Source organism: Coregonus clupeaformis, chromosome 29 (assembly GCF_020615455.1).
Source record: "Coregonus clupeaformis isolate EN_2021a chromosome 29, ASM2061545v1, whole genome shotgun sequence".
Taxonomy (NCBI): Eukaryota; Metazoa; Chordata; class Actinopteri; order Salmoniformes; family Salmonidae; genus Coregonus; species Coregonus clupeaformis.
In genome coordinates this window covers 63,928,333-63,954,631 of record NC_059220.1, presented here as the reverse complement: position 1 = coordinate 63,954,631, position 26,299 = coordinate 63,928,333, and the positions used below count along the sequence as shown (strand labels likewise).

The following is a 26,299-nucleotide window of genomic DNA, read 5'->3' as shown; positions in this document are numbered from 1 at the left end:
TTACATCCTACTAGACACCACAGTAATGTATTACATCCTACTAGACACCATAGTAATGTTCTACATCCTACTAGACACCATAGTAATGTATTACATCATACTAGACACCATAGTAATGTTCTACATCCTACTAGACACCATAGTAATGTGTTACATCCTACTAGACACCATAGCAACGTTTTACATCCTACTACACACCATAGTAATGTTTTACATCATACTAGACACCATAGTAATGTTTTACATCCTACTAGACACCATAGTAATGTTTTACATCCTACTAGACACCATAGTAATGTTTTACATCCTACTAGACACCATAGTACTGTTTTACATCCTACTAGACACCATAGTAATGTTTTACATCCTACTACACACCATAGTAATGTTGTACATCCTATTAGACACCATAGTAATGTTGTACATCCTACTAGACACCATAGTAATGTTGTACATCCTACTAGACACCATAGTAATGTTGTACATCCTACTAGACACCATAGTAATGTTGTACATCCTACTAGACACCATAGTAATGTTTTACATCCTACTAGACACCATAGTAATGTGTTACATCCTACTAGACACCATAGTAATGTTTTACATCCTACTAGACACCATATTAATGTTTTACATCCTACTAGACAACATAGTAATGTTTTACATCCTACTAGACAACATAGTAATGTTTTACATCCTACTAGACATAGTAATGTTTTACATCCTACTAGACACCATAGTAATGTTTTACATCCTACTAGACATAGTAATGTTTTACATCCTACTAGACACCATAGTAATGTTTTACATCCTATTAGACATAGTAATGTTTAACATCCTACTAGACACCATAGTAATGTTTTACATCCTACTAGACACCATAGTAATGTTTTACATCCTACTAGACACCATAGTAATGTTTTAAATCCTACTAGACACCATAGTAATGTTTTACATCCTACTACACACCATAGTAATGTTTTACATCCTACTACACACCATAGTAATGTTTTACATTCTACTAGACACCATAGTAATGTTTTACATTCTACTAGACACCATAGTAATGTTGTACATCCTACTAGACACCATAGTAATGTTTTACATCCTACTACACACCATAGTAATGTTGTACATCCTACTAGACACCATAGTAATGTTTTACATCCTACTACACACCATAGTAATGTTGTACATCCTACTAGACACCATAGTAATGTTGTACATCCTACTAGACACCATAGTAATGTTTTACATCCTACTAGACACCATAGTAATGTTGTACATCCTACTAGACACCATAGTAATGTTTTACATCCTACTAGACACCATACTAATGTTTTACATCCTACTAGACACCATAGTAATGTAGGCCATGTACAGCCATGTCTCAGGGCTAGTTACCACCCTGGAAATGGCCTGGTTCACTGTATGTTTGAGAGAATACCTCCATGAGTCCTCCTAACACTGAACCACTTTTACTGTATAGACTGAAGTGTGTGTAGGCCAATGTGGATTGTGGGGGGTCTAGCACTTACAGCCTTCAAAATGGCTTTGAAACTTCACTCAACCACATGGCTGTTCTGTTAATGTTTTTTTAATTTTTTTAGTGGTGGGTGGGTAGCAGTGAGAAAGGCAGTGCTGCTCAGCCTCAGACGTGGGCAGATTACAGGGCTGTCATGCCCTATAGCATGGGTCCTTTGGTGTTAATGACAGGGCTTTGACTGCTGCAGGTAGGCCTAAGCCCAGCCCCTAAGCACAAGCTTTACTGTGGGCTGGAAGGGAAGGAACCTACTTGCAATAGGATCCACCCATCACAGAACGTTCTACCCATCACAGAACGTTCTACCCGTCACAGAACATTCTACCCCTCACAGAACGTTCTACCCGTCACAGAATGTTCTACCTGTCATAGAATGTTCTACCCGTCAAAGAACGTTCCACAAATGTCATAAGATGTCATGACATCTTGTGTCACTGTAACCATCTCTACTGAACATTTCTGACATCTCCCTGAACCCAACATTGTGATTTACAGCTCCATAGATTATAAACCCTTCACCTGCCCGCTTTATAAACCCTTCAACTGCCCATTTTATAAACCCTTCTCCTTCCCATTTTGCTATTCCAGTTTTTCTCTCTACTTGTTCTGCTTCGGTAGAAAGGCAAACAAACAGAGCTGTGTGTTTGTGGGAGTTTGTTCAGGCTAAATTAGGTCAGTGGACGCAACTGTCATAATCAGAGAGAGGAATAAGCTAGCTAGGGCCAGGCTGCCCCTCTAGGGTGAACACGAGGCAATGTTTCCCATTCCCCAGCCCCCATACACAGTACAGACAGTCATAGTCTCTGTCCAATTATTCTGACCATGAAGGTGGGTTAGAGGAGGACGTTTAGAGTCTGTTGGTTAGAGGCTGTTGGTTAGAGTCTGTTGGTTAGAGGCTGTTGGTTAGAGGCTGTTGGTTAGAGTCTGTTGGTTAGAGTCTGTTGGTTAGAGTCTGTTGGTTAGAGTCTGTTGGTTAGAGGCTGTTGGTTAGAGGCTGTTGGTTAGAGTCTGTTGGTTAGAGGCTGTTGGTTATAGCCAGTCGGTTAGAGGCTGTATGTTAGAGTGTAGAAGATCAGCTCGGCCAGACTCCAACCCTTCAGCAGAGAGAAAGACAGACAGTGTGTATGTGTGTTTCCAGAGAATCTTCACATTGTGTGAGTTGTGTGTTTAAACGGTGTGTGAGTTGTGTGTTTAAACGGTGTGTGTGTTGTGTGTTTAAACGGTGTGTGAGTTGTGTGTTTAAACGGTGTGTGTTGTGTGTTTAAACGGTGTGTGAGTTGTGTGTTTAAACGGTGTGTGTGTTGTGTGTTTTAAACGGTGTGTGTGTTGTGTGTGTTGTGTGTTTAAAACAGTGTGTGTGTTGTGTGTTTAAACGGTTTGTGTGTTGTGTGTTTAAACGGTGTGTGTGTTGTGTGTTTAAACTGTGTGTGTGTTGTGTGTTTAAACGGTGTGTGTGTTGTGTGTTTAAACGGTGTGTGTGTTGTGTGTTTAAACGGTGTGTGAGTTGTGTGTTTTAAACGGTGTGTGTGTTGTGTGTGTTGTGTGTTTAAACGGTGTGTGTGTTGTGTGTTTAAATGGTGTGTGTGTGTTGTGTGTTTAAACGGTGTGTGTATTGTGTGTTTAAACGGTGTGTGTGTTGTGTGTTTAAATGTTTTTTGTGTGTCTTTTTGCTTGGTTCGAGAGACTCTCTGGGCAGACTAGATTCAGAGTGCAGAGGTCAGGCCTGTCTGTTTGTAAGCCCTGTTGCGGTCAGACAAGAGGAGGAGGGGAGGAGAAGGAGGAGGGGAGGGGAGGAGGAGGGGAGGAGGGGAGGAGGGGGAGGGGAGGGGGAGGAGGAGGAGGGAGGAGAGGAGAGGAGGGAGGGGAGGGAGGAGGGAAGGAGGGAGGGGAGGAGGAGGAAGAGGAGGAGAAGAGGAGGGGAGGGGAGGAGGAGGGGAAGGAGGAGGGGAGGGGAGGAGGAGGGGAGGAGAAGAGGAGGAGAAGAGGAGGGGAGGAGGGGAGGGGAGGAGGATGGGAGGAGGAGGAGGAGAGGAGAAGAGGAGGAGGAGGAGGAGTGTGTCACAGGTACACTGCAGAAGGGGTTGAGTTCATTGAACTTCATTCTAGCGATGCCTTCTGGCAAGTGTAGAGGAGGCCACAGGTGAACAAGGCCAATCAAAGCATGGCTGAAGCACATCAGATTACACTCATTTTGTATGACATGTGCTATATAAATAAAGATTGATGTGATTTGAACTGTGTGGAGCTGTATAGCTTCGGTTTCACTGTGGCTGTTCAAGCAACAGCCTACACCTCTCTGACTGATCAAGCCCATAGGAAGGGAGGAGCGTGTATCACAACAAGGGATCTGATTCAAGGAGAGGCTCCAAGACCAGGTAGTGTAACAGATCTATACAGGACCCAGGTTCACTAATATTGTGTAGGTCTACAAGGAGCTTTCAGAATCATCCCTCCTCTTGCTGAAGTGGCACCTTTCTTTGGGTTTTCTGTCCCTCCTGACCCAGTTCCCCAAACACTGGTTTATTTAAACTCTCCTTCCCTGCTAACACTAGCGTTCCATGTCCTTCTCGGACCACCTCGGTCCACCTCGGACCACCTCGGTCCACCTTTGTCCACCTTGGTCCCAGTTTCCTGTCAGAACTCACAATCATGGCTCTTTGGGACGTACAGACTCACCACTTTCCTGAATCTTCGCACAGGCAGCTAGGCCGGTGCCAATGGAGTCCTTTGAATAACTTATGGTGCTCAAGCAATCACACTGCCTTTTTCCTGTTTTTGTTTATAACACATTTGTTTTGCTTGATTGAATGAAAATATTATAATAATAATAATAAAATATTAATAATAATATTAATAATACGAGTAATAATAATAATATTAATAATAATAAAAATAATTAAAAATAATAATAATAATAATAATAATAAAGTAATAATAGCCTAGTGTCACGCCCTGGCCTTGACAGGCCTGTTGTCTTTAGTTGGTTTGGTCAGGGCGTGAGGATCTATGTTAGAATTTCTATGTTTAGGATCTAGATGTGTATTTCTAGGTTTGGCCGGGTGTGATTCCCAATCAGAGGCATCTGTCGCTCGTTGTCTCTGATTGGGGATCATACTTAAGTAGCCTGGTTGCCTACCTTAGTTGTGGGATCTTGTTCCGTGTGTAGGCTTGTATTTGTATAGCCTGAGGATTTCACGTTACATTGTTTCTTGTTTTGTTTATGTTTATTGAGTTTAATAAACATGTTCGCATACCACGCTGCACCTTGGTCTGACCCGTCTCTCAACGATCGTGACAGAAGATCCCACCACAAAAGGACCAAGCAGCGTGCCCAGAAGGCGCAAACGCCTGGTACTCAACAGGAGGCTTCGTTGGTAGATGTCCTCCTCAGTTGGGGGAAAATCACAGAGGAGGAGGCCGTCCGTTACGGTAAGGCAATGAAGGAGGAAGACCGGGTAGGAGAGGATCAACGGCGACATCAACGATGCCAGCCGAAGAGGAAGCCCAAGAAGCAGCCCCAACAAAATGTATCGGGGGGGCTCACGGGGTAGACGACGAGGCAGCAGGAGGCCGGGAAAGGGCTGACTAGTAAGGAGGAGGCCGCTATTTTAGAGGTCTTCCAAGACCTGCGGATCGAGAGAGAGGAGCCCCGACCACTGCACCCGGTGGGGTTCCAGTTGGAGTCCCTACGACCATGGGAACAGGAATGGGAACAGTTTTACACTGAGGAGTCGGAGGATGACGACGACGATGAGTTTCTGTTCCCTAACTCGTGGGGGCTCCCGGAGGAGTCCTCACTGGAGGAGGATTGGGCGCGAAGAGAGAGGGACTGGAACAGTCGTACATATCCAACGCCAGTTCCCAACCCGGTATGTCCTGTGCCTGCTTCTCGCACCAAACCAGTAGTGCGTGTTCCCAGTCCGGCACGGCCCGTTCCAGGACAGGAACACGCACATAAAATGGAGTCAGCAGGTACAGCCGGTCCGTCCGGATCTTGGGAGGAACGTATCCAACAGCAGGCGAGCAGGATCCAGGCGCTCGGCAGCGCAATGTTGCGCGTGGTGAGTACATTGGAGCGATGGGAGAGAGGTGGCGTTTCTAAACCTCCTCCGACCACACAACTCACCCGACCTCCAGCGACGGTCCCCTGCATGGAGCACTTTAGCGTGTCGGTGCCCAGTCAGGGGCCGGCAACCATCCCATCGACCGGGTTGGAAACCACCTCTGTGTCAGTGCCCAGGGTGGGCACGCCATACAGCCCCGTTTTGGAGCAGGAGCTCCTAAACGTGTCGGTGCCCAGTCTGGGGCCGGCAACCAGTCCTATTACAGGGCTGGAATTTTCCTCTGCGTCAGTGCCCAGGCTGGGCACGGCGTTTAGTCCTGCTCCAGAAATGGGGATGGAGACGGGTCCGGAAGTTTGCTCCACTCCAGAGCCAGAGCAGACCGCTCCACCGGTGCCTGATCCAGCTCCTGTCGGTTGCTCCACTCCGGAACCAGAGCAGTTCGCTCCACCGGTGCCTAGTCCAGCTCCGGTCAGCGGCTCCATTCCGGAGTCAGAGCATTCCGCTCCACCGGGGTCCAGTCCAGCTCCAGTCAGCGGCTCCATTCCGGAGTCAGAGCATTCCGCTCCACCGGGGTCCAGTCCAGCTCCGGGTCAGCTGCTCCACTCCGGAGCCAGATCAGTCCAGGTCGGTACGGCCCGTACCTGCTCCTCGCACCAAACCAGTGGTGCCTGTCGCCAGCCCGGTATGCCCCGTACCTGCTCCTCGCACCAGCCCTGTGGTGCGTGTATCCAGTCCAGTACGGCCCGTACCTGCTCCCCGCACCAAACCAGTGGTGCGTGTCGCCAGCCCGGTACGCCCCGTACCTGCTCCCCGCACCAAGCCAGTGGTGCGTGTTCCCAGTCCGGTATGGCCCATGCCTGCTCCCCGCACCAAACCTGTGGTGCGTGTATCCAGTCCAGTACGGCCCGCACCTGCTCCCTGCACCAAACCAGTGGTGCATGTCACCAGCCCGGTACGCCCCGTACCTACTCCCCGCACCAGACCAGTGGTGCGTGTATCCAGTCCGGCACAGCTCGTGCCTGCTCCTCGCACCAGACCTGTGGTGCGTGTCCCCAGTCCGGCCCGGCCCATTCATGCTCCTCGCACCAGACCTGTGGTGCGTGTCTCCAGTCCGGCCCGGCCCGTTCCTGCTCCTCACACCAGGAGCCAGAGCAGTCCGCTCCACCGTTGCCCAGTCCAGCTCCGGTCAGTGGTTCCACTCAGAAGCCAGAGCAGTCCGCTCCACCGGGGTCCAGTTCAGCTCCAGTCAGCGGCTCCACTCCAGACCCAGAGGTCAGCTCCTCTTCAGGGTCGGGGCCTCCCACACCAGGGTCCAGACAGGGCTTGGTGCTTCGCGGGAGGATTGCCGATCCAGCTGTCGCTCGTTGTCTCTGATTGGGGATCATACTTAAGTAGCCTGTAGGCACTCATTAGTTGTGGGATCTTGTTCCGTGTGTTGGTTTGTATTTGTATAGCCTGAGGACTTCACGTTTCTTGTTTTGTTTATTGAGTTTAATAAACATGTTCGCATACCACGTTGCACCTTGGTCTGACCCGTTTCTCAACGATCAACGATCGTGACACCTAGTAAGTCACTGAGGGAAGTGATCTACATTCTTTACCCACAGTCACAAAGTTACCAGTCAGGATTCTGGAAATAAGATTGAAAACAACTGGAGGGCTTGCATGTGCTGTATTCTGTCTCTGATGAAATAGTGGACTGATTTAGGAAACTTGGAGAAGGTTCAAGGTCTGATTGACAGTTTCACAGTTTCATACAGTAAACCGTGAGAGACATATTGCTACTGTATCAGCATAATTATTCATTTTTAAAGTATCAAAGCCTTTTCAGTGTCTGTCTCATCATACATGAACTGCTCCAGAGAGAGAGAGAGAGAGAGAGAGAGAGAGAGAGAGAGAGAGAGAGAGAGAGAGAGAGAGAGAGAGAGAGAGAGAGAGAGAGAGCTCTGAGGCGATCTCCACCCCTCTATAGTACTACTGCACTCTGCTGTTTCTGTTGCCACACTGGACCGCAGGGAAACGTGCCACCTAAGTCATAATTGACTCTATGGCAGCCTAAGCAGGACCAGTGAAAGAACACCATCATTCACTTAAGCTTGTATGAGCACTCCTGTCAGACTCAACTCCTCTGTCCTGTCCTCTTCCTCTGACCATCCTCTCTCTCTCACCATCCTCCTCTCACCATCCTCTTCCTCTCACCATCCTCTCACCACCCTCTCCCTATCACCATCCTCTTCCTCTCACCATCCTCTTCCTCTCACCATCCTCTTCCTCTCACCATCCTCTCCCTCTCACCATCCTCTTCCTCTCAACATCCTCTCCCTATCACCATCCTCTCCCTCTCACCATCCTTCTTCCTCTTAGGGATGCAAATGTCGGTCAATTTCGCTGCCGAATAACTGGTCAACATTAAATGGTCAACAAACGGTAAAAAAAAAACAATTCAAACAGTAAAATGACCTGACCAACAGAAAATGCTATCAGAGATCTGTATATAATGACTAGATGCTTATGTTTCGGCCTTAACAATGGGAGTCATCCCAAGGCGGGAAGGCAGATGACAAGAGTAGGCCCAAAATAAGCCCATAGAAACGAATTGGACAGATTTTGGACAGATTTGAAACCTTTCGCTTCGCCTCTTCATCTCTGATACTATGCATGCATACAAGGACCGGCCATTTTTCATTAAGAGCTTAATGGAAACATGAAACAATTGCAAGGCTATTGTTGTACAGTGAAATGCTATAACCTATTATAGAACATGCAACCCCTGTAATGAAGCAGCTAATAAAATGTCATTTTCAAACATTTGCCAAATTGCAATTCGCGGAAAACACAGTTCTAAACAGCGCACCCAACGCAAGCATTTCCATATGTGACAGAGATTAAAATATCCGTTAAGAAACGTCGAAAGAGGGGGAATCTAATAGATCCTACTATGATGGGTTGCTAATATGACTAGGATTGTGCCTTTGGTTTCTGGACAACGAAAGAAAGTTGATATGAAAACCAATAGTACAGGAGAGAAATGCTGGTTAATGGCATGAGGAAGTCTAAATAATTGGCTCCACATTTCTATGGATGGATTTTCGCAAGGCTACTTTGACGCAAGGTAAGACATGCCTCATTATTTGAAGTAAAGTTAAACGTTCAGGTTTCAAACAATTATACTGCCTCAAGGTCACGTTGCAAAGTGGTGGGGTGACGCGCTGATAGTCAACAGTAGGCATGCTAGAGCCTATGCATCCGAATGGCGAATGGGAGCCGCACTTTACCAGTTGAGATTGAGAAATAAAAAGAGCTCCTTTTTAATCGTGGCCACCAAAGTTTTTAACATGCGATTGCATTTAGAATTGTTATTTTTGTGCAATGACTGGGCTTACAAAAGCAGGTTTCACTCCAGTAGCCTACAGGCTTTTTAAGGAGCTACTTGTGGCGTATTGAGAAATGTATTATGTGTTAATGAGTTTAGATTTAAAATGGTTGCAAATAGCCAATTGGATTTGTATGTAGGGTTTGAGTTATTTGAATTAACAAATGACAATGGGGTTTCCGTTCTTGCATTGAAGTGATTGGGGTACGTGATGCAAGGGCGGTGAAAGTTCAATGATGTATTGAAGAGTTAGTTGTGCTTAAGACACTGTAGAGAGTGGTCGACTGGAATGTGTTAAGGAGAACATGAAATAAATCTGTTCTGGTTATTATAAGTACGCTTCGGAGTCTTCAGTAAAAGAACCCAGCATTTTAGGATACAACACGACTCTTACGCTATTCCGCTCCTCAAACTAGGCTCTCTGTGTGCTGTGCGCATGACGACTAACGAAAATACAAACGCGCCAATTTAATTCCATACAATTATGCAAATTGACCCATAGACCGATAAACATGACCAGTCAAATGTATTTTTTTGCGGCTAATTTTAACACGTGTGCATGTGTGTTTCTACCTCCTGGCTGTTTTTTGGCTCACAAGGACAGAAGTGAAATTACCATTGGCTCATTTAATTTACTGCAAAGTGGGTCAACCAACCTAGGCATTATCATACACTACAGTACCAACACGGTGCATGAATCGGAATCTAGGAATACCCTGCATAATGTTTATTATGGATTGTTATTGTATAGAGTCATTATTGCAACTGAACTGAGATTATAATGTCGTTTTTATATATTACCATAATAAGTATTGTAATAGCAAACTAGTTTGCATATGAGTTTTCAATAGTTGAAGTGGAATGGTTCGTATATAATGGGGTGGAAGACTTGTGCAAGAGAAAATGATTTCACCAGATGTCAGTAGTTTTACTTTCCCTCGATACTGTCCAAAATGCTACTTCCAAAAAAAACATTAACTTCGTCATTCAATTCTCCTACCATTACAGTGGAAAATTCAATGCACATTATGATTATATTGGGTTTTGTGGTACATAATGTTTGGTTTAAAACATCTGCCAGTTATACAAGAACACCCACACAAGGCTCTCTTCTCTGCTGCCTTCTAAAAAGTTGAAAATAGATCAACAAGCAGCACAGAGACTGCAGAAAGGGAATTGTGCAAACCAATTTATTTTAACTCATATGTAATCTTTAAAAATGTCATTCTCAGCAAGCACAAAGTCAATCACTGATCAATATGGTGATGACATCACCTCAGCCTTGTCTAAACCCACACTGGGAACCTTTTCAATCCACACTACATTTTACGTTTACATTTTAGTCATTTAGCAGACGCTCTTATCCAGAGCAATTTACTGGCGGAATTAGGGTTAAATGCCTTGCTCAAGGGCACATCGGCAGATTTTTCGGTTACTGGCCCAACGCTCTTAACCGCTAGGCTACCTGCCACCCTGACACTACACATGTCTTCAGTATCAGTCATCACCTCGGCGCCACTGTGCCCTGCCCACCCATCCATAGCCCCAATGCCCCTCCACCAGTCTCCCTCATTGTGCCAACCCTAGCCCCCAGTAAAGTGCAGTACATTGATCCCATCCATAACACTTAAAACAGTCTGCAGGTGTAATGCATTGTGAGACTTGTCATGAATATGTCTGACCACCTTCAAATGATCTCACAATGATGACTAAATACCAGCCGTTGATACATGGAGCACCGTAATGGGGCACCCATTCATCCTGCCATCATAGAAGGTACCCAACTGGACACAGACATCATTTCAACATTTATATTTGAGTTGTCAACTAATGTGAATTCAACATGAAATCAACAAACATTTGAAGCATGTTATTGGATTTAGGTTAAAAGTTGGTTGAAAAAAAAGATAAACATTACCGAAATTCCTTTACGTTGATGACTTTTTGCAAATCAAATCACTTTTCCACGATGATTCAAAATCATCACATTGATTTTTGTTGTTTAAATTACATGTACGTGGAAACAACGTTGATTCAACCAGTTTGTGCCTAGTGGGTAGAGGGCCACCTAACCATAGCCCCAAAGCCTCTACACCTGTCTCCCCCACCCTCCTACATTGACCCCACCAGGAGCACCAGGAGCACCCATCCATCCCCCAAAATTAAAAGCAGTCATCCTACCATCGTAGATGAAGATGTCCTCCATCTCCTCGCGCGTCACTTCATTGAGATAATCTTGATCCTCTCCGATGTCGGCCATAGCCATCACTTCTTTACCCCTTATTTTCCCCTCTCTGGGTGGTGAAGCGTAGGTGGGTTACTGTTTTTGTGTGCGACTGGGTGACTCGAGCGTAAAATGGAATCAGAGCTGTGATGGCCTCTTCTTCCTGCTCCGGGCGATGGATGGCCGCTGCGTCAGGAATCAGATCCAGCCTGAGCAGAGAAGTCAGGCAGGCAGACAATGACTGAGAGCTGATCTTCGTCTGCCTGCACCAGGGCCAGTGTGTGTGTGGGGATGGCTGGACGGGAGTGTGTGTGTGAGGATGGATGGACGGGAGTGTGTGTGTGAGAGTGTGTGTGGGGAGCCCTCACGACTACCACCACCAAGTTTTATCAACACAGATGATTTCATAATTTCCTGTGTGAAAGCGAGATAATTCAAGTACACTTGTTGCGTGTGGTGTGTGTGTGTGTGTGTGCGCGAGTGTGTGTGCGCGAGTGTGTGTGTGCGTGTGCATGTGTGTGTGTATGGGTGGACATGCAGGAGCACTATTCAGTGAGTCAGCTCAAGTGGCTGCTAATTAGCTGGCATAACTAACTGCTTTATTTTGGGACAGCAGGGACATGAGGTGCTAGGTCCCTTTGCCTCGTGTGTGTGTGTGTGTGTGTGTGTGTGTGTGTGTGTGTGCGAATGTCAAATCAAATTACATTTTATTGGTTGCATACACATATTTAGCAGATGTTATTGCGGGTGTAGGAAAATGCTTGTGTTCCTAGCTCCAACAGTTCAGTAAAATCTAGCAATACACAACAATACACACAAATCTAAAAGCCCAGAGTATATATATACACAGTACCAGTCAAATGTTTGGACACACCTACTCATTCCAGGGGTTTTCTTAATTTTTACTATTTTCTACATTGTAGAATAATAGTGAAGACATCAAACTATGAAATAACACATATGGAATCATGTAGTAACCAAAAAAGTGTTAAACAAATCAAAATATATTTTATATTTGAGATTCATCAAAAAGCCACCCTTTGCCTTGATGACAGCTTTGCACACTCTTGGCATTATCTCAACCAGGTTCACCTGGAATGTTTTTCCAACAGTCTTGAAGGAGTTCCCACATATGCTGAGCACTTGTTGGCTGCTTTTCCTTCACTCTGCGGTCCGACTCATCCCAAACCATCTCAATTCGGTTGAGGTTGGGGGATTGTGGAGGCCAGGTCATCTGATGCAGCACTCCATCACTCTCCTTCATGGTAAAATAGCCCTTACACAGCCTGGAGATGTGTTGGGTCATTGTCCTGTTGAAAAACAAATGATAGTCCCACTAAGCCCAAACCAGATGGGATGGCGAATCGCTGCAGAATGCTGTGGTAGCCATGCTGGTTAAGTGTGCCTTGAATTCTAAATAAATCACAGACAGTGTCACCAGTAAAGCACCCCCACACCATCACACCTCCTCCTCCATGCTTTACGGTGGGAAATACACATGCGGAGATCATCCGTTCAGCCACAACGTGTCTCACAAAGACACAGCGGTTGGAACCAAAAATCTCCAATTTGGACTCCAGACCAAAGGACACATTTCCACCGGTCTAATGTCCATTGTTTGTGTTTCTTGGCCCAAGCAAGTCTCTTCTTATTATTGGTGTCCTTTAGTAGTGGTTTCTCTGCAGCAATTCGATCATGAAGGCCTGATTCACACAGTCACCTCTGAAAAGTTGATGTTGAGATGTGTCTGTGACTTGAACTCTGTGAAGCATTTATTTGGGCTGAAATTTCTGAGGCTGGTAACTCTAATTAACTTATCCTCTGCAGCAGAGGTAACTCTGGGTCTTCCATTCCTGTGGCGGTCCTCATGAGAGCCAGTTTCATCATAGTGCTCGATGGTTTTTGCGACCGCACTTGAAGAAACTTTAAAAGTTCTTGAAATTTTCCGCATTGACTGACCTTCATGTCTAAAGTAATGGACTGTCATTTCTATTTGCTTATTTGAGCTGTTCTTGCCATAATATGGACTTGGTCTTTTACCAAATAGGGCTATCTTCTGCATACCCCCCTACCTTGTCACAACACAACTGATTGGCTGAAATACATTAAGAAGGAAAGAAATTCCACAAATTAACATTTAAGAAGGCACACCTGTTAATTGAAATGCATTCCAGGTGACTACCTCATGAAGCTGGTTGAGAGAATGCCAAGAGTGTGCAAAGCTGTCATCAAGGCAAATGGTGGCAATTTGAAGAATCTCAAATATAAAATATATTTGGATTTGTTTAACACTCTTTTGGTTACTACATGATTCCATATGTGTTATTTCATAGTTTTGATGTATTCACTATTATTCTACAACGTAAAAAATAGCAAAAATAAAGAAAAACCCTTGAATGAGTAGGTGTGTCCAAACTTTTGACTGGTAGTGTATATATATACTGTATATATATATATATATATATACACACAGTTGAAGTCTGAAGTTTACATACACTTAGGTTGGAGTCATTAAAACTCATTTTTCAACCACTCCACAAATTACTTGTTAACAAACTATAGTTTTGGCAAGTCGGTTAGGACATCTACTTTATGCATGACACAAGTAATTTTTCCAACAATTGTTTACAGACAGATTATTTCACTTATAATTCACTGTATTACAATTCCAGTGGGTCAGAAGTTTATATACACTAAGTTGACTGTGCCTTTAAACAGCTTGGAAAAATCCAGAAAATGATGTAATGGCTTTAGAAGCTTCTGATAGGCTAATTGACATCATTTGAGTCAATTGGAGGTGTACCTGTGGATGTATTTCAAGGCCTACCTTCAAACTCAGTGCCTCTTTGCTTGACATCATGGGACAATCAAAATAAATCAGTCAAGAACTCAGAAAAAAAATGGTAGACCTCAACAAGTCTGCTTCATCCTTGGGAGCAATTTCCAAATGCCTGAAGGTAACACGTTCATCTGTACAAACAATAGTACGCAAGTATAAACACCATGGGACCACGCAGCCGTCATACCGCTCAGGAAGGAGACGCGTTCTGTCTGCTAGAGATGAACGTACTTTGGAGTGAAAAGTGCAAATCAATCCCAGAACAACAGCAAAGGACCTTGTGAAGATGCTGGAGGAAACAGGTACAAAAGTATCTATATCCACAGTAAAACCTATATCGACATAACCTGAAAGGCCACTCAGCAAGGAAGAAGTCACTGCTCCAAAACCGCCATAAAAAGCCAGACTACGGTTTGCAATGTCCTCTGGTCTGATGAAACAAAAATAGAACTCTTTGGCCATAATGACCATCGTTATGTTTGGAGGAAAAAGGGGGATCTTGCAAGCTGAAGAACACCATCCCAACCATGAAGAACAGGGTTGGCAGCATCATGCTGTGGGGGTGCTTTGCTGCAGGAGGAACTGGTGCACTTTACAAAATAGATGGTATCATGAGGAAGAAAAATATATGGATATATTGAAGCAACATCTCTAGACATCAGTCAGGAAGTTAAAGCTTGGTCGCAAATGGGTCTTCCAAATGGACAATGACACCAAGCATACTTCCAAAGTTGTGGCAAAATGGCTTAAGGACAACAAAGTCAAGGTATTGGAGTGGCCATCACATTTACATTTACATTTTAGTCATTTAGCAGACGCTCTTATCCAGAGCGACTTACAGTTAGGGAGTGCATACATAACTTTTTTTAATTTTTCATACTGGCCCCCCGTGGGAAAATCACAAAGCCCTGACCTCAATCCTATAGAAAATGTGTGGGCAGAACTGAAAAAGCGTGTGCGAGTAAGGAGGCCTACAAACCTGACTCAGTTACACCAGATCTGTCAGGAGGAATGGGCCAATAATCACCCAATTTATTGTGGGAAGCTTGTGGAAGGCTACCTGAAACGTTTGAGTGATGAAAGAGATACAAGCTGAAATAAATCATTCTCTCTACTATTGTTATGCTGACATTTCACATTCTTAAAATAAAGTGTTGATCCTAACTGACCTAAGACAGGGAATTTTTACTAGGATTAAATGTCAGGAATTGTGAAAATCTGTGTTTAAATGTATTTGGCTAAGGTGTATGTAAACTTCCGACTTCAACTGTATTTACTTTGTTGTTGATTTCATTTAATCCTAAACTAATATACCAGAGAGGTATACTAAAAAAAAACTCAGACTTCAACTGTATATATGTGTGTGTGATGGGATGTATAGACAATATGGACAGTACAGTGCCTTGCAAAAGTATTCATCCGCCTTGGCGTTTTTCCTATTTTGTTACATTACAACCTGTAATTTAAATGGATTTTTATTTGGATTTCATGTAATGGACATACACAAAATAGTCCAACTTGGTGAAGTGAAATTAAAATAATAACTTGTTTCAAATAATTCTAAAAAAATAAATAACGGAAAAGTGGTGCATGCATATGTATTCACCCCCTTTGCTATGAAGCCCCTAAATAAGATCTGGTGCAACCAATTACCACCAGAAGTCACATAATTAGTTAAATAAAGTCCACCTGTGTGCAATCTAAGTGTCACATGATTTCAGTATACCAGTTCTGAAAGACCCCAGAGTCTACAACACCACTACGCAAGGGGCACCACCAAGCAAGCGGCACCATGAAGACCAAGGAGCTCTCCAAGCAGGTCAGGGACAAAGTTGTGGAGAAGTACACATCAGGGTTGGGTTATAAAAAATAAGCTTTTTGGCCATTAAGGAAAACGCTATGTCTGGCGCAAACCCAACACCTCCCATCACCCCGAGAACACCATCCCCACAGTGAAGCATGGTGGTGGCAGCATCATGCTGTGGGGATGTTTTTCATCGGCAGGGACTGGGAAACTGGTCAGAATTTAAGGAATGATGGATGGCGCTAAACATAGGGAAATTCTTGAGGGAAACCTGTTTCAGTCTTCCAGAGATGTGAGACTGGGACGGAGGTTCACCTTCCAGCAGGACAATGACCCTAAGCATACTGCTAAAGCAACACTTGAGTGGTTTAAGGGGAAACATTTAAATGTCTTGGAATGGCCTAGTCAAAGCCCAGACCTCAATCCAATTGAGAATCTGTGGTATGACTTAAAGATTGCTGTACACCAGTGGAACCCATCCAAATTGAAGGAGCTGGAGCAGTTTTGCCTTGAAGAATGGGTAAAAATCCCATTGGCTAGATGTGCCAAGCTTATAGAGACATACCCCAAGAGACTTGCAGTTGTAATTGCTGTAAAAGGTGGCTCTACAAAGTATTGATTTTTGGGGGGGTGAATAGTTATGCATGTTCAAGTTTTCAGTTTTTTTTGTCTTATTTCTTGTTTGTTTCACAATAAAAAATATATTTTGCATCTTCAAAGTGGTAGGCATGTTGTGTAAATCAAATGATACAAACCCCCCCAAAAATCCATTTTAATTCCAGGTTGTAAGGCAACAAAATAGGAAAAATGCCAAGGGGGGGTGAATACTTTCGCAAGCCTCTGTATAGAATATGTAGTATTTCTGAAGAACAGTATGTGTACAGCAATAGTTAAATAGGATAGGTTTTGACTAGAATACAGTATGTACATATGAAGTGGGTAAAACAGTGTGTAAACATGATTAAAATGACCAGTGTTCCATGACTATGTACATAGGGCAGCAGCCTCTAAGTTGCAGGGTAGAGTAACCGGGTCGTAGCCGTCTAGTGACTGAAGTTCAGGGCAGGATACTGGGCTAGTGGTGACCATTTAACATTCTGATGGCCTTGAGATAGAAGCTGTATTTCAGTCTCTTGGTCCCAGCTTTGATGCACCTGTACAGACCTCGCCTTCTGGATGGTAGCGGGGTGAACAGGCCATTGCTCGGGTGGCTGAGGTCTTTGATGATATTTTTGGCCTTCCTGTGACATCAGGTGTTGTAGATGGCCTGGAGGGCAGGCAGTGTGTCCCAGTTATGCGTTGGGAAGACCACACCACCCTCTGGAGAGCCCTGCGGTTGCAGCCGGTGCAGATGCCATACCAGGCGGTGATACTGCCCGACAGGATGCTCTCAATGGTTCGCCTGTAAAAGTTTATGAGGGTCTTATGGGCCAAGCCAAATTTCTTCAGCCTCCTGAGGTTGAAGAGGCGCTGTTGAGCCTTCGTCACCACACTGTATGTGTGGGTGGACCATTTCAGATTGCCAGTGATGTGTATGCCGAGGAACTTGAAGCTTATCACCTCCTCCACTGCGGCCCCGTCGATGTGGATGGGGGCGTGCTCCCTCTGCTGTCTCCTGAAGTCCACGATCAGCTCCTTTGTTTTGTTGATGTTGAGGAAGAATTTATTTTCCCGGCACCACTCCGCCAGGGCCCTCACCTCCTCCCTGTAGGCTGTCTCGTCATTGTTGGTAATCAGGCCTACAACTGTTGTGTCGTCTGCAAACTTGATGATGGAGTTGGAGACGTACATGGCCACACAGTCATGGGTGAACAGGGAGCACAGGAGGGGGCTGAGTACGCACCCTTGTGGGGCCCTTGTGTTGAGGATCAGCATAGTGGAGGTGTTGTTGCTTACCTTCACCACCTGAGGGCGGCCCGTCAGGAAGTCCAGGACCCAGTTGCACAGGGCGGGGTTCAGACCCAGGGCCCTGAGCTTAGTGATGAGCTTGGAGGGCACTATGGTGTTGAAGGCTGAGCTATAGTCGATGAACAGCATTCTTACATAGGTATTCCTCCTGTCCAGATGGGAGAGGGCAGTGTGCAGTGCGATGGCAATTGCGTCTTCCGTGGATCTATTGGGGAGGATGTGTGGGCGTATGTGTGTGTGTGTGTGTGTGCGCAGCTCGCAGCAGGGGATCATGGGATTGCTAACTCTACTTCTTCACTTGGCCCTCGGCATCTAAAGGGATCACAGAGACGGTGGTGGGCTGCTGGTAATGTTAGTATACTTCAAACATGTATATTCAAATCAACAGATACTACGCAGTGATTACCTAAGGTCCTAGAGTATGCAAATCGGCAGAAACACAGATGTAAGGCTAAACAGAATGCTTAGTTGAACATGAACAAACTCAGGGTCAAGAGGTGAATCTATTAGACCCGCACAAACTAGTATTGTTGGTAAAGTATTGTGTGTGCTGTAGATAGTAGCTGTAGATAGCAGATGTAGATAGTAGATGGTAGATAGTAGCTGTAGATAGTAACTGTAGATAGCAGATGTAGATAGTAGCTGTAGATAGTAGCTGTAGATAGTAGCTGTAGATAGTAACTGTAGATAGTAACTGTAGATAGTAGCTGTAGATAGGAACTGTAGATAGTAACTGTAGATAGTAGCTGTAGATAGTAACTGTAGATAGTAACTGTAGATAGTAGCTGTAGATAGTAACTGTAGATAGTAACTGTAGATAGTAACTGTAGATAGCAGATGTAGATAGTAGCTGTAGATAGTAGCTGTAGATAGTAACTGTAGATAGTAACTGTAGATAGTAGCTGTAGATAGGAACTGTAGATAGTAACTGTAGATAGTAGCTGTAGATAGTAACTGTAGATAGTAACTGTAGATAGTAGCTGTAGATAGTAACTGTAGATAGTAACTGTAGATAGTAGCTGTAGATAGTAACTGTAGATAGTAGCTGTAGATAGTAACTGTAAATAGTAGTGGCGCTGGAGATGGCTGCCGTTTTACAGCCCTCTAACCAATTGTACTATTATGTGTGTTTTTTCGTGTTATTTGTAATTTATTCTGTACATAATGTTTCTGCCACAGTCTCTTATGACCAAAAAGAGCTTCTGGATATCAGGACAGTGATTACTCACCTCGTATTGGACAAAGATTTTTTCTTCAACGAGCTGGACGCAAAGGATATCCAACAAACACCCGACAAGGCCCAAATCCCCGTCATTCAGGGTGCCTAGGTCGGGATGCCTTGTAAGGATCCGACGGCGAGCGAGTAAACTGCCTCTTCCATCATTCCTATTAGCCAATGTTCAATCATTTGAGAACAAATTGGATGACCTAAGATTACGGTTATCCTACCAATGGGACATTAAAAACTGTAATATCTTATGTTTCACCGAGTCGTGGCTGAATGACGACATGGACAACATACAGCTGATGGGATATATGCTACATCGGCAGGATAGGACGGCTGACTCCGGTAAGACAAGGGGTGGCTGTCTGTGTATATTTGTAAACAACAGATGGTCCACAAAATCTAATACTAAGGAAGTCTCGAGGTTTTGCTCGCCTGAGGTAGAGTATCTCATGATAAGCTGTAGACCACACTATTTACCAAGAGACATTTCATCTATATTTTTCGTAGCTGTCTATCTACCACCACAAACCGATGCTGGCATTAAGATTGCACTCAATGAGTGATAGAATAATTATTAATGACTAATTATTACACCCTGAAACTGTGTGAAATGTGTTAGAATGTGTGAGTGTAGGACCAGTAAAGACTATGACATTGAGCTACTATTTAGCAATGTGAGTAAGAGTTAGACCAGACAACAAAGGACAAGGAGAACTGGCTACAGACAACTGAGAAACCAAGATAAAGAGGCCTCCCAATTTAGGGAAGAGAGAAACTGTTTGGCTTTTTAAGGAGTATGAGGACGGCGATAACTAAGGAATGCATGTGTGTGTATGTATGTGTGTGTGTGTATGTGTGTGTGTGTGTGAACTGATGGTCAGGAGAGCAGTTTTAAAGTGGAAAACTACAGCCCGCCTAAAGAGGGGAGGGATTTTTGTATGACGTGTGAGTATAAAAGATGGACTCTGAAATTGTGATGGCAGAATTCTCAATGAATAAATCTCTGACTATGCAGACCGGGACTCTGTCCGGTTCTTGATTTTGGGAGATGCACAGAGACACTGAAATAGTTTGTTAAATAATTCACATAACAATGAGCTGTATAAGGCCATAAGTAAACAGGAAAACGCTCATCCAAAGGCAGCACTCCTAGTGGCCGGGGACTTTAATGCAGGGAAACTTAAATCCGTTCCACCTAATTTCTACCAGCATGTTAAATGTGCAACCAGAGGGAAAAAAAACTCTAGACCACCTTTACTCTTTACACAGAGACGCATACAAAGCTCTCCCTCGCCCTCCATTTGGCAAATCTGACCATAACTCTATCCTCCTGATTCCTGCTTATAAGCAAAAACTAAAGCAGGAAGCACCAGTGACTTGGTAAATAAAAAAAAAGTGGTCAGATGAAGCAGATGCTAAGCTACAGGACTGTTTTGCTAGCACAGACTGGAATATGTTCCGGGATTCTTCAGATAGCATTGAGGAGTACACCACATGAGTCACTGGCTTCATCAATAAGTGCATCGATGATGTCGTCCCCACAGTGACCGTATGTACCCCAACCAGAAGCCATGGATTACAGGCAACATCCGCACTGAGCTAAAGGGTAGAGCTGCCGCTTTCAAGGAGCGGGACTCTAACCCGGACGCTTAGATGAAATCCCGCTATGCCCTCCGACGAACCATCAAACAGGCAAAGAGTCAATACCGGACTAAGATTGAATCGTACTACACCTGCTCTGACACTCGTCGGATGTGGCAGGGCTTGAAAACTATTACAGACTACAAAAGGAAGCACAGCTGCGAGCTACCCAGTGACACAAGCCTACCAGACGTGCTAAATCACTTCTATGCTCGCTTCGAGGCAAGCAACACTGAAGCATGCATGAGAGCACCAGCTGTTCCGGATGACTATGTGATCACACTCTCCTTAGCCGATGTGAGTAAGACTTTTAAGCAGGTCTGTAGCCACGTCTGTAGCCATGAAGTGCTTTGAAAGGCTGGTCATGGCTCATATCAACACCATTATCCCAGAAACCCTAGACCCACTCCAATTTGCATACCGCCCCAACAGATCCACAGATGATGCAATCTCTATTGCACTCCACACTGCCATTTCCCACCTGGACAAGAGGAACACCTACGTGAGAATACAGTTCATTGACTACAGCTCAGCGTTCAACACCATAGTGCCCTCAAAGCTCATCATTAAGCTAAGGATCCTGGGACTAAACACCTCCCTCTGCAACTGGATCCTGGACTTCCTGACGTACCGCCCCCAGGTGGTAAGGGTAGGTAACAACACATCTGCCACGCTGATCCTCAACACGGGGGCCCCTCAGAGGTGCGTCCTCAGTCCTCTCCTGTACTCCCTGTTCACCCATGACAGCCTATAGGGAGGAGGTCCGAGACCTGGCCGTGTGGTGCCAGGATAACAACCTCTCCCTCAATGTGATCAAGACAAAGGAGATGATTGTGGACTACAGGAAAAAAAAGAGGACTGAGCTCACCCCCATTCTCATCGACGGGGCTGTAGTGGAACAGGTTGAGCGCTTCAAGTTCCTTGGTGTCCACATCACCAACGAACTATCATGGTCCAAACACAGCAAGACAGTCGTGAAGAGGGCACGACAAAGCCTATTCCCCCTCAGACTGAAAAGATTTGGCATGGGTCCTCAGATCCTCAAAAAGTTATACAGCTGCACCATCAAGAGCATCCTGACTGGTTGCATCACCGCCTGGTATGGCAACTGCTCGGCCTCCGACCGCAAGGCACTACGGAGGGTAGTGCGTACGGCCCAGTACATCACTGGGGCCAAGCTTCCTGCCATCCAGGACCTCTATATCAGGCGGTGTCAGAGGAAGGCCCTCAAAATTGTCAAAGACTCCAGCTACCCTAGTCATTGACTGTTCTCTCTGCTACCGCACGACAAGCGGTACCGGAGCGCCAAGTCTAGGTCCAAAAGGCTTCTCAACAGCTTCTACCCCCAAGCCATAAGACTCCTGAACAGCTAATCATTGCTACCTGGACTATTTGCACTGCCCCCCCCCCACCCCCACCCCCCTCTTTTACGCTGCTGCTACTCTGTCTATTATTTATGCATAGTCACTTTAACTCTACCCACATGTACATATTACCTCAATTACCTCGAATAGCCGGTGCCCCCCCACATTGACTCTGCACCGGTACCCCCGTGTATATAGCCTCCCTACTATTATTTTATTTTACTGCTGCTCTTTAGTTATTTGCTTTTATTTTTTTTACTTAACACTTTTATTTTATTTTTATTCTTTAAATTGCATTGTTGGTTAAGGGCTTGTAAGTAAGCATTTCACTGTATTGTATTCGGGCACACGTGGCAAATAAAATTTGATTAGATTAGATTTGATAGTAGCTGTAGTAGTGCCTCATCAGCTGTCCACTATTCCAGATTGATTGCCTTGGAATGATTGGTTCCTGCATGGGAGGCAAATACTTGTGTCCCTCCCCTCCACAAGGGAAGGGGTTAACCGGAGCACACAGTCTCTCCCTCCTTTTATTCCTCTTCCTCTTCCTCATCTTTATCTTATTATTCTTCCTCCTCCTCCTTCTCATCTTCCTCCTCTTCCTCCTCATCTTCCTCAGAGCCGACCAGGGTATCCAGTGTCCCAGGCAAGGTGACATGACTCACTCCATTGAGACTCACTTCAACACAAAGCCAATTCCCCCGAAATAGTAACTAGGCTGCTGCTTGTGAATTGATGTAACTTCACTCTCTCCAACTCCAACTCTAATCTAGGAGGAGTTTTGCACACCTCACTTTGAAGCCCCTTGGAATAGACCTGACTACCAACTCATTATCAGAGGCCAGTCCAGACAAGCGGAGTCCATATAACAGCTATTAGAACAGCTATTACGGACTAAAACATGTTCCAAATAAGGGACCAGAAATAGATGCATCAAATAGAAGTGCTAATTTGTCAAGAGTCGGTTTGTCTGTCAAACAATGAATGATGCAGATAGGCTTAGCACACAATATTAATTCCATTTCTGGTGTGTGTGTAACTACGACGGCCTTTGAGTGGCTAAATCTGGGGGTAGAGAGGTAGAGAGGTAGAGAGGTAGAGAGGTAGAGAGGTAGAGAGAGAGAGAGAGAGAGAGAGAGAGAGAGAGAGAGAGAGAGAGAGAGAGAGAGAGAGAGAGAGAGAGAGAGAGAGAGAGAGAGAGAGAGAGAGAGAGAGAGAGAGAGAGAGAGAGAGAGAGAGAGAGAGAGAGAGAGAGAGAGAGAGAGAGAGAGAGAGAGAGAGAGAGAGAGAGAGAGAGAGAGCTTGAGTGTGTCTGCGTTGTGCTTGTGTGTATTTCCTGGCACGAGCAACAGGACGTGAACAGGACATGGCAGGGGATGTACAGGACATCTCTCTTTCTCTTTCTAGCTCCATGAATTATGAAGGAGCAGGAGGAAACAGGAGCCGTGACGCAGCAGCCTGAAGAACCAGTCTATTAGATGATAGGCCTGTTTACCACACTGTTTACTGCAGGGCCAGGCAGAGCACAGAACAGCTCCAAAGGGACGGACTAGTGATAGGTTCACTTGGCTCCCTGATTTGCATACTGCTACTACTGCTTTTTGCAGGCCACCCTAATAATTTGGCCAGGTAGAAATGTATTTGAACGCGCATTTCACGATCTGACAATGGTAGCCTAGCTTTTGGGCTTTACATTGGAGATTTAGATTTTTTTTTTCATGGTTCTAGGTACATTTCTAAGCATGGGGAACAAAGAGCCGTTTGGGAGCTGAGAGAGAGAGAGAGCGAGAGAGAGAGATCCCAGTCTGCACTCTGATAGCCAAGCCACAGAGACAGTTGCCTCAGGTTCATACCTCAGATTTATCCAAAACAACTAACAAACATAAGGGGTCTTGGTGTGATTTTATGTCCATAACTGTATTTGTATCCATTTAGCATGAAATGGAAGCCATTGGTGGTGGTGGTGATTCAGATGCCATGGAGACAAAATGGATACAACATTCCAGTTCTCCTCTTATCCCTGATCCTAGACAGATGTGACGATTATGAGATCCATTAGTCACGCAAACAACTAAACACACACAAGCACACACACTCTCTTTCGCTCTCATAAATAAGCCCGCTCTTCCCTAACCATCCCACCCCATCTGTTCACTGTAATAACACACACTGTATTTTGATCCTGTATAATGATTAATAATTTCTGTGCAAAAGATGACTTACATTACAGACTCAGGGGTAGAGGTGTATCATCATTAGCAGACACAGAGACAACCACTGTACTGTAGTCTAGATCGAGGCCTTTGAAAATAAGCAGCTGTCATGTATTTTACAGACAAAAGCTCTGACGAAAGCCTTGAGGCCGATACATAAAGCTTAATAAAGAGCAGTGATACTATCAAGAGCAGTAATACTATCAAAAGCAGTGATACTATCAAGAGCAGTGATACTATCAAGAGCAGTGATACTATCAAGAGCAGTAATACTATCAAGAGCAGTGATACTATCAAGAGCAGTGATACTATCAAGAGCAGTGATACTATCAAGAGCAGTAATACTATCAAGAGCAGTGATACTATCAAGAGCAGTGACACTATCAAGAGCAGTGACACTATCAAGAGCAGTGATACTATCAAGAGCAGTGACACTATCAAGAGCAGTGATACTATCAAGAGCAGTGACACTATCAAGAGCAGTGTGCAGGTTTCTTCTTTTTTCTCATCTTATTCAACTGTTACCATGCACCTGCAAAAAAGATAGCTCAGATGTGCGAGTGCCTTTTGAATTATGTATTTTACAGCAACAACTAGTTTGTTTCAGAGAAAAGCTGTAGTTAGCTGTAGGCTTCAGTACCAACAAACTAGAGTCATGTTGGTTTGTCCTGTATCTGTTCTGCCTGCTGAATGTCAATGACTGGATACACTGTTTTCAACAGCACAGAGAAAACCCCGCCTCCAGAAACACAAACACACATGGTTGGGCACACACACACACACACACAGTCGTATACAACGGAAAACACAGCAGCACAATTGCAGTGACCACTCATCCACGGACCGGGACCCGCTGTGCTGTACAATGGACCTTTTTTGAACGGGTTAAACAATGGCTCTCAGTACCATATGGAAAAGACACAAATGATTAATAACCCAGTCTGCTGAATAGAACTTTTCAGCATCCTACATTCTGCATTCTGTCCTTAACAATGTGACAATAAGGTTCAGTGTGTAGCCTGTCACTGTGTGTTGAAATGCAGCGTATTAGCATGGGCGGACGCTAGCGCCAGGAAAGCTAATTCAGATCACTGATGGTTAACTCTCTCTCTCTTTCTGAGTCTAGGCCCTAAAATAACATTGTGGAAGAAGTTGCAACACTGTATTCACAGCAGGCACATACTGCACTGAGATATCAAATAGAGGGCAAGTGAAATTAGGAAGGAAGTCAGACGCTTGAGCAGAGATAAGTTTAGTGCACAGATCCTCCATTTATGTCAGTGTTTCTTTCTACCCTGGAGAAACAGGCCAGAGCAGCCATCATAGGTGGACTTAAGGACAGGGGTACTGGCAATCAGAGACCGGCAATATTGCCTTCTGGGTAAAAGCGAGCAACAAGTTAAACCTAGTTGAACCTATCTCAACTACACTACCCTACATATTTATTTGGACAGTGAAGCTAAAATGTTTAATGTGGCTCTATACTCCAGCATTTTGGATTTGAGATCAAATGTCTCATATGAGGCGACAGTACATAATGTCAACTTTTATTTTAGGGTATTTTCATACATATCTGTTTTACAGTTTAGAAATTAAAGGACTTTATGAATCTACTCCCCCCCATTTGAAGGTGTCATAAGTATTTGGACAAATTGACTTATATGTGTATTAAAGTAGTCAAAAGTTTAGTATTTGGTCCCATATTCCTAGCACACAATTGCTACATCAAGCTTGTGACTCTACAAACTTGTTGGATGCATTTGCAGTTTGTTTTGGTTGTGTTTCAGATTATGTTGTACCGCATTGGAAATGAATGGTAAATAATGTATTGTGTCATTTTGGAGTCACTTTTATTGTAAATCTCAAATCCCAAATACTGGAGTAAAGAGCCAAATTAAACATTTTATCTTCACTGTCTAAATAAATACAGAGGGGAGTGTACCTGTCTCCCCTCATCCCTCAACCCTGGTACCCTCTCTTAACACCCCAAGCCTCTCTTTGCCCACTGCACTCTCTTCTCTCTCTCTCCTATCTCTCTATCTTCTCTCAGGGGCAGCAAGACAATAAGAGATCATTGTGAAGTGGGTGCCGAGTTGCC

The 26,299-nt window shown here is 44.6% G+C and overlaps 1 protein-coding gene across 3 annotated transcripts in view; it reads right to left on the bottom strand.

The window, feature by feature from the left end:
- The window catches only part of LOC121572289 (rho family-interacting cell polarization regulator 2), a 95,038-nt gene extending 83,526 nt beyond the window's left edge, over positions 1–11,512 (bottom strand). For 2 of the 3 annotated variants that reach the window (XM_041884311.2, XM_041884312.2), the window contains exon 1: positions 11,162–11,511. In XM_041884311.2, coding sequence (XP_041740245.2) covers positions 11,162–11,246 — 85 coding nt within the window. In that variant the 5' untranslated portion in view covers positions 11,247–11,511. Of the gene's footprint in view, positions 1–11,161 lie in introns of all 3 variants that reach the window. The other variant, XM_041884310.2, reaches the window with a different exon arrangement.
- Positions 11,513–26,299: the final 14,787 nt, after the last annotated feature.